At 35.2% G+C, this 9,045-nt stretch overlaps 2 protein-coding genes across 2 annotated transcripts in view; one reads left to right on the top strand and one right to left on the bottom strand.

Moving 5' to 3' along the window:
* The window catches only part of LOC111464372 (serine/threonine protein phosphatase 2A 55 kDa regulatory subunit B beta isoform-like), a 9,385-nt gene extending 4,829 nt beyond the window's left edge, over positions 1 to 4,556 (bottom strand). The window contains exons 1-7 of the mRNA XM_023108557.1: positions 4,219 to 4,556; positions 3,602 to 4,092; positions 1,923 to 2,026; positions 1,718 to 1,816; positions 1,477 to 1,596; positions 682 to 879; positions 150 to 241 (exon numbers count right to left, since the gene is read on the bottom strand). Coding sequence (XP_022964325.1) covers positions 150 to 241; positions 682 to 879; positions 1,477 to 1,596; positions 1,718 to 1,816; positions 1,923 to 2,026; positions 3,602 to 3,713 — 725 coding nt within the window. The 5' untranslated portion in view covers positions 3,714 to 4,092; positions 4,219 to 4,556. The remainder of the gene's footprint in view (positions 1 to 149; positions 242 to 681; positions 880 to 1,476; positions 1,597 to 1,717; positions 1,817 to 1,922; positions 2,027 to 3,601; positions 4,093 to 4,218) is intronic.
* A 650-nt stretch (positions 4,557 to 5,206) lies between these two features.
* On the top strand, positions 5,207 to 6,458 carry LOC111464430 (inorganic pyrophosphatase 2-like). Its single transcript, XM_023108631.1, has 4 exons — positions 5,207 to 5,389; positions 5,461 to 5,582; positions 5,686 to 5,887; positions 5,980 to 6,458. The coding sequence occupies exons 1-4, from the start codon at positions 5,252 to 5,254 to the stop codon at positions 6,364 to 6,366; spliced, it is 849 nt and encodes a 282-aa protein (XP_022964399.1). The 5' UTR covers positions 5,207 to 5,251; the 3' UTR covers positions 6,367 to 6,458.
* The last annotated feature ends 2,587 nt before the right edge of the window (positions 6,459 to 9,045 follow it).

The raw sequence follows: 9,045 nt of genomic DNA, 5'->3' as shown, positions 1-9,045 counted from the left end.
GGGGGGGGGGGGGGGGGGGGGGGGGGGGGGGGGGGGGGGGGGGGGGGGGGGCATAAGGTTATCAAAGGAGAATGTTCTATCAAGTATTCAAAAAGTTTAACAGAATGTACTAATAAGAAAACTTAGGATTCCAGCGAAAGACACCAAACCTGTTATTGGAGATGGAGTTGATATGATAATCATGAGCATGGGCATACACTCTTCGACATCTAGCCATCAGGTTAGTCTCGTGGGTAGTTACCTGCAAAACTAGTAGCTTAAGAACTGAAGGCAAAAATAATTGAATAAGTCGGCCTCTTGTTTTTTATTTCTTTTCTAGCCAAATTTTAACTGAAAACAATAGTTACAGTAGATGTACTCTTTTTTAAGAAAAGAAAAAAATTGGCCGTGTCAAGAGTTTTCGAAAAGTGAAGTAAAAAATAAATAATTAGTGAACAAGCTTCACTTTTTAAGAGAGAACTAAAAATAAAAATAACATAAAACAAAACACTTATTAAAAATAACCACTAATCAAACAAAACCTTAGTTAAAAATAAGCAGTAATCAAACAAAAACTTAACTAAAAATAACCAATAATGAGCAAATGTCTACTCAAACTATTAGTATGAATAGCACCACCGTGAATGGCATGAAACTAACAGCAATATGTATGATCATTAATACAAGTGGGTGAGGGCCTACCACTGGTAAGCGTAGTGACTGTACGCCCCTTACTGGAAATGAGAGGTCGTTATTGAGACACCGATCTGGGGATCCTCCATTTGCAAGATATTTTCCAGAGCTACTTGAATTGCTCGAACTTGCATTGCTGCCATTTCCAGCAGATTTAGAAGGATCCACATTCATGGTAGAAACCTTTTTTACCTTCTTTTCTTGCACCTGATCCACACTCGAAACAAAAGAAAGAAGTAAATGGTGCAGAACAAACACCAGCAAAAACACTACAAAAGGACAAATATAAGTGAAAATCGTTGATTTTTCATGTTCATGTGGGGGAGAGAGAAAAGGGTCTTCTGACTCGTTTCAAAATACTCTACATTTTCATTGTAGATGAACTTTAAAAGAGAATCATCAAAGTTTAGAATAATTCTTCTGCATTATGCATTAGCAATTCATAAATTTTGAAATGCGATGGACATGATAATCTAAAAACGTCTGCCCCTGGTATCTACTGGACTACCATAAATAAAGCTTTAAGTTTCATCCCTTCAAAATTTATGAACCTTAAAGAACAAGTAATATGAGGATTAAACCAAGTAACCTCCAGAAATATGCAACCAAGATATTTGATATAATTGCTAAAACCTTTCTTATGAAAAAAAATGAACTTTCATTGAGAAAAAAAAAAAGAAAAAAGAAATCCAGTGTCCAAGATATTTGTGGGCTTTGTTGTGTAATTGCTAAAACATAAAACCAACTATCAAATCCAGTGTCCACCATATAGAATGATAACAAGAGATAAAAGCAGTAGCCTACCTTCCAGTACTTGATAGTTTTATCATTAGTAGATAACAGAAATAAGGCACCATTAGCTGGCTGGCACCATCTGATTTTGTTAATTTTTTCCTCAATTTCCAAACTCTTCAGATAGTCAAACTGATAAAAAGCAAGACAAATGAATAATAAATATAAATGCAATAGAAGTCGTTCATCGTTCATCGTTCATCCAACAAATAAAAGTAACAATCAACCACAAAATTAATGGTAGAGAGAATACCTCAGGTTCATGACTCTGAAATTCTGTTTTATAACGAAACTCTGGATGCCTGCTAATTGCATTATCTGTCCTCTCCAGATCCCTTCTAGATCCACCATGCTACAAGTTAAAATGGATAAAAAAAGAGTTAATACTAAAGAACACAAGAAGCAATAAAGATATTAGGGGCAAAATAACAAAGCAGTCATGATTCCAAGAAACGAACATCTTTTGTATCCGTCCTCTCAAAGAGCACCACCCGGCCACCACGGTCACCAGTAGCAAGATGATCCCCGCTTTTATCAAATTCAATTGCTGAAATAATATCAACTGCCAAAAGGGAGATGAATAGAAAATTTGAGAAGTTCATACAAAGACAAATCAAGATAACTGAACTATGGAAACGGCATGCATCAACTTGTTGCTTTTAAACTAACTAAGCAGAAACGGCTACGATAACATATTAAAACATTTTCATATCAGATCCAAGCAGCCAAACCCATTCCAAAGCTAAATAGACACAGATAGATTGAGAGAGACATCTTTTCATGCTGGCACAAGTGAGTTGATGTGGAACGCCCATTCCCATAATAACTTGACTGTTCAAAATAAAAGCCGAAATGTAGATGAAAACACAGAAGATGAACGATATCTTTAACAAGCTTGATAGTTCACCTCTACCTTCATACAGTGGAGTGAGGGCCTACAACAGAGATCATTATCTCAAGGAGTTCTGCAGTTAGGAAAAGGAAAGGAAGTGGTACAATGAGAGACGAAACAGCTGAGCCGTGAAAGGCAATAGAAGTTTGAAGACTCCACAAAGAAGCATCTGGAAGCCCAAGACGCATAATAATGAGTAAAAAGAGAGAAGCGTAGACAAAAGAGGTCTCGCAACTTCCGTTCTAATAACATAAAGCCACGAGAGGCACCAACGCAGATCATAAAGGGGAGTAGTAGTTACAACATGGCTCAGCTGTAGCACTCCAAGGAAAAAGAGGGAAATTTTTTTTTTCTTTTTTAATGAAGAAACCAAACTTTCCTTGGAAAGAAAACAAGTTCATTCCCAAAAATGTCATGATTTCTCTAAAATATTCTAATTTTTCTCAAAAACAATTTCTAAAAGAATGCCTCGACAGCATTTTAGCTTTTCATGCAATATGCATACAACACCACATTCCAAAAGTGGATTGCGAACGTAAATCTGTTAAAGGTTAGGTCATTGCAGGACGTTTCGCGGCTCATGATACGAAATTTGATACACTTTTTGTGATATTACTTGCATTCTGTTTTCACATCACGAAGTGAAGATCCAAACCAAGCTCCACCGGTAGCAAACCAAGAATCAAAACTCTACCATACGCGAACGTCCAGATAAACAGGAACCAAACATTTTTCAGGCTCGGTTTTGACCAGAAAGCTAGACACATTACATTAAAATTACCCAGCTTTCAAATAATATTGAATGGAGGATGGATGAGAGGGATATCATATCAGGGAGGAGTCATTCCACACAGTTGGGCAATGCTCTTTGCATTCACTTACAGTAAATTCAATCCAGAAACTCAAAGCTATTCCAGAACTCACTCACCAGGCTTAGGTTCGAAGCTTGTCACTAATCCTATCAACGAAAGGAACAATGCTGTGCACAATCTTAGAAGAACATCTGAATTAGCAAGCTCAACTCCCTCTCATTACAGAACCAAACCAAAAATTCCCAGCAAATTAACAGAACGAGATAGAGATCCACAACAGGATTCCAAATTAACAGAACGACATACAATCTGTAACAGATCGGAGACCCGAAAAACCCTAATTGCAATGGATGCCCCCAAATTTTAATTGGATCGAGAAACCCCAAATGGGGAAAAAAAAAACATTTGGATTATAGTAGAAAGTGAATAGTACCTTCTTGAACTTCTTCACCGGCTGTACGTTCGCCAAAGACCTGGGAGAATTTCCAGTCCAGCGGCTGCGGCGGGCCGGCCTGAGCTGCAACGACCTCGTTTCCACCATTCATTTCGCCAAAAAAAAAAACGCAAATCCAAGCAACTCCAGATAGGAAAAATCCAAATCCACCAAATCAAATCAATGCATCGAAGATCCCTTTCTGGGTTTACAAAAACCACAGCTTGGAAACAAACCCCGTCAACGATTTTCGAAAACCCAGAAGAACAAATTGGAGAAGAAGAAGAAGAAAAAAAAAAAAAAAAAACCAAAACAACAAAACCAAAAGGGGAAAATCCAATTGTTGTTGTTGCTGCTGCTGCTGCAGATTCCAATCAAAGCATCGCGAACTGGGAAAAAAGGCCCAATTCCCCTGCGCCTCCCAGAACTTTCTCTCTCTAAAAGCCTCTCCCCTGTGTATGTCTTGTCTCTCTAAAAGCCTTTTTCTCTCTCTAGAAGGAGAAAATCGGGATTAAAACAAGTCGAACTCATCAAACCGTCCAAACACAACGAAGAAAAAAATAAACAAAAATTGGAAAAAGCTCATATACATAGATCAGTTTCATAAAGTTACAAACCCCAAACATATACCCACGAACGAACACTTGCTCTTCCTTCTTCTCTCTCCCTCGATCGATCAATCAATCAATCGTGCGCGTTTTTTGTTCATAAAGATCTTAGACTATATAAATTCCTTCACAAATTTCACTTCTTGTCACAGATGGGTATCCGATTTCGCCGGATGATCCATTTGAGTATACGCTATGATTGGAGATGTGATATCAAAATGCGGCTCATGCTCATTGGTTCCTTACATTCCCCAACTTCCCTCTTCCTTCACCTCAACAATTACCTCATTTTCCATTTTCAAGCTCTCATTTTAATATATTATCAATTACATAATCACATAAATCTCCAAATTTCAATCTTTTTTTTTTCTTTTTGATCTTCTAATATTATAAACTATTTAGTAAGACAAAATGAATCCTATAAATGAAATTATTACCAGCTCCATCATGCCCTAATCTTATCATTAATTTATATTAATTCCCTGTTTCAAACTTCAAATGGGCCCGGGTAGATTTGTTAACCCATTAAGGCCCACATTCTTCATCGGGTTTTTTTTCTGTATGATTGACTCCACGATGGGCCGGCCCATAATACTATTGAAGCCCATGGGCCTGAACCAGCATTAAGGGATAATATTAAATTTAGTATTATTATTATTTCATTTCTGTAAATAATTAATATTTAAATTTTTTATTATAAATTTAATATAAAAATATTATATTAGAAATTTAAAAGTATTTTTATAATTTGATTTGTAAATTTTTATTAAATAATAAATTTAGAAAGAGGAAGGAAACGGTTATCTCCTACGGGCTCAACGAAATCAATTACCTTAAAATATTATCATATTCCAATTATTTATTATTCTATTATTTCCATTTATCTCAACCATTCGATTTCATCGAATCTAACGGCCCATACGCCTCGCCTTTGTTGCCTCCTTTTCCTGTCAGAGCTCACTATAAATACGGCCGGATGCCTTGATTTATTGTACGAGAGCCAACCAATAAATTCAGAGTTGCCGGAATCTTCAGAGCGATAATGGCTGGAGTCGATGTGGTTTTCGACTTCGACAAGACGATCATTAACTTGGATAGCGATAATTGGGTGGTGGATGAACTCGGTGCCACCGATTTGTTCAACCAGCTTCTTCCTACAATGCCGTGGAACTCTGTCATGGTATTATTATATTTTTCTCTTCGTTGTCGATTTATCGTTTGCGGAACAGAGATTTATGGTGTGATATTCAGGATCGGATGATGATGGAGCTCCATGCAGGAGGAAGAACTATTGACGATATTGTTGAGGTTCTTAAACGCGTTCCGATTCTTCCCGATGTCGTTCCAGCCATTAAAACCGCTCATGCTCTAGGGTATAGAATCGTTGGATCTCTCTCTGTTTTTGTGTTTACATCTCTAATTGAATTACATTGGCTGAGATTTCTGCGTTCTCTGTTTGTGCTTGTGTTTTTTCAGATGTAATTTGAGGATTGTGAGTGATGCGAATATGTTTTTCATCGAAACGATTTTGGATCATCTCGAAATAAGAGAATGCTTCTCCGAAATCAACTCGAATCCAGGCTTCGTCGATGAAGAAGGAAGATTAAGGATTCGTCCTATTCACGAGTTCCATGAATCTTCTCACGGATGCAATCTCTGCCCTCCGAACATGTGCAAGGTATTGTATATCCGTATTTGCAGCGCTGTATGTGTTCAGATCTGAATCAATCGATATCATAAATGCTGAGAAATTTTCGTTCGTAAATCTAGGGCATCATTATGGAGCGGATTCAAGCCTCGTTAATGTTAGATGGGAAGAAGAAGAAGGTCATCTATTTAGGCGATGGAAGTGGCGATTACTGCCCTAGTTTGAAGCTAGGAGAAGGGGATTTTCTGATGCCGAGGAAGAATTTTCCACTGTGGGGCTTGATTAGCCAAAATCCACTTATGATTAAGGCAGAAATCCACGAATGGAGCGACGGAGAAGAGTTGGCGAGGATCTTGTCGAGTTTAATCAACACCATTTCCATGGCGGAAAATGCACAGCTGTTGTCGCCCAAAAATATGGCCGTTCCCGCATACGAAGCCCTGGCTTGCCCCTCTCCCAAACCGGCAATGGTAGCCAATTCAATTCAATTCAAACAACCAATTTGTTAAACCAATCAACAGTCTACCTAGTGAAATTAGGAATTAAAGGTGTAATTTCGCAGACCCTAATTTTTAACGGCTTTAATATTCGATTCAATTCAACCTTTTATTTGGGTCGGATTTGATTTATCTGACTATTTGAAAGAGACACTTCACATAAATCATTTATGCACATCCATTTAAATTAATACAAATTTAAACATAAAATGATTCTTGATCATAATTACTATGAGAAGACCCACCCCTTCCATGGAGTTGTGCATTGATGCACGGTCCCAACTCATGTTATTCTCGATTTTATTATTAATTTCTAACCTTATTCTTAAAAGCAACGTGAAAACCTTAGGCTTTACCTCACATAAGTCTTATTTTGAGCCTACCCAAGTAATTTCTTCCTATACTATACAAATTATTTGGCTTTAAAAGATCTGACCCATCAATATACAAATCTTTTTATTTTACACGTCCTTTTTCTTTAAAACATAAATTTGTTAGCTATGATATTGAATGTCAATTATATTTGAATTTTGACCGGTCAAAATTAATTATTACGTTGTCGAGCAAAAAGCTAAAATAATAGACATTCATATTTGTTTGCCTAGTACTAAAAATCAGTATTATTAAAATTTTATTGAAAATTTGGTCAAATTTAAAAGCACGTGGATTAAATAAAAAATTAAATTTGGATTAAAAAATTAGTTTTTTAATAGTGTAAATTATTATTTTTATTCTCAAAAAAGTACTCCACCAAAAGCGTTACCCTTTAGAGTACTACTATTCTCAAAATACTTAACATACTGATAAATAATAAAAACTACTACTTTCTCAACACATAGTCCTTTTCACGGACCACCAACAAAGAAAGTCGGACTACTTAACTTACACATCACACACACTTACACAAACTTACATCTAACTCAGACCAAAGAATCCCTTACTCCTTACTCCTTAACACCTTCCTATATTTCCACGTCATATCATAGACTGGATCATGCTTTTGGAGTCAGCACCTTCCACGCCTACTCCGATGGGGGTATTGTGTAGTCCCATCAGAGAGAGCATCATGCTTGTGGAGTGGGCCAACTGCGGTATGACGTTTACTTTTTAGACATATAATAAGCTCCCACCTTATGAGTAGTCTAACGCACGGAATCAGGCAGCTGGACAATAATTGGGCTCCGTTTCTAGTATCATTCAATATAGAATACGGTCCTGTCTCGGGAAATGGCGCATTAGTCATATCAACCTAATGAAAGTATCCCACGATAGACGAAACACTGAAAGATAGACCAGTGAAACACTGAAAGATAGACCAGTGGTGACCTCTATTTACCCCTGACTTCAGATAAGGTAGTTGGAACCCATGTGGTTACTTACAACCAACGCCCGACTACTCTGATCAAATGCTGGAGGAGACACGATCACACATTACAGCCTAGAAACCACGATAATAATACGGGTGAGTTATCCTCTTTAACATTCATTGGATGCGAATTACAAGGCCACTAATCAGCTTTGTATTCAATCTTTACCTTCCATTGGATGATAATTTGAATAACACACTCCGGAAAGTTAGGGTAGACCCCGTAGAAAATGCAAAGATGGGGAAGACTTTGGTGTGGCTACCCATCGCTCTTTTTGGTGTGGCGGATTATCGGTGTTTCTGTGTAATATACATTGTTAATTACCCACAATTCCTATTACCGAGAGACAGGAAAATGAAATCGGAAAAAGAGGCTTTATTTGTAAGAACTGATAATAATTCATAATAAAATATGTGCTTTCATAATTGTTCTTTTTTTCTTTCGATATACTTTCAAACAATTTCAATCTTCAAAATTCAATAAATCTTTATAATCTTTTAAAATTATATATTTTTAATAAATATTTCAAACTATATATATATATACTACGGAAAGTATATATTATAATAATTAGTTATGAAATATATTTTAGATATACATAATTATTTTATCTCATTTTTAAAATTTAGTTTGTTTATAGATTAGTTGTTAGCTTGTATCCTATTTAAACATTACAAAACTCAAATAACCGCTTTAATAAAGAAAAAAAAATGTTTATCTTTATTTGAATCAATATTTTTTTTTAGAGATAATTTTTTTTAATAAATTTACAATACCTTATTCAATTATTTATTATTTATATAATAATATATAATATTAAATTTTTATAATATAATCTTTTTATTTAAATAATAAAAATTATAAACGAACTTTGTTTCTTCCAATCTTTCATTATTTATTTGATTTTTCTCAAAAACAAAATTTTGTGACTTTGAAATAGATTGTGATAACGATTGTAAACATTAATGAATATCGCATTTTTTGAACGATACTTTTTAATGAAATTATTTACATTAATTTTTTTAAAAAAAGATTTCTTTTTACGTAGAAACTAAGACTAATATTTTATAATAAAATACTCTTTTGTTATTTCAGCTAATCAAATTACAATCTTTAGATTTTCCGAAAATATGGCTGGAATTTCCACAGTTTGGTATTTCTTTGTGGGATATGAATTCGTTGTGACAAGAAAGAAAATTTTATAAAGACAAATATAAATTTGATAATTCTTACCTATTTCTTTTCAAAATAAGGCATAAATAAAAATGGAGAAAAAATAGAACTTTATTAAGTTCATTAAATTAAAACATTAAACTTCGATTAT

The sequence above is a fragment of the Cucurbita moschata genome, unplaced genomic scaffold (genome assembly GCF_002738365.1).
Source record: "Cucurbita moschata cultivar Rifu unplaced genomic scaffold, Cmos_1.0 Cmo_Scf00030, whole genome shotgun sequence".
NCBI lineage: Eukaryota > Viridiplantae > Streptophyta > Magnoliopsida > Cucurbitales > Cucurbitaceae > Cucurbita > Cucurbita moschata.
Note: the sequence above shows the minus strand (reverse complement) of the source record. Positions and strands in the feature narration are given on the sequence as shown.

Bases quoted from the DNA above. Each gene is read 5' to 3' on its own strand.
- LOC111464430 (XM_023108631.1), top strand. From the start codon at position 5,252: ATGGCTGGAGTCGATGTGGTTTTCGACTTCGACAAGACGATCATTAAC. The intron at 5,390-5,460 runs GTATTATTATAT...TGTGATATTCAG, and splicing joins TGCCGTGGAACTCTGTCATG to GATCGGATGATGATGGAGCT. The intron at 5,583-5,685 runs GTATAGAATCGT...GTGTTTTTTCAG, and splicing joins AAAACCGCTCATGCTCTAGG to ATGTAATTTGAGGATTGTGA.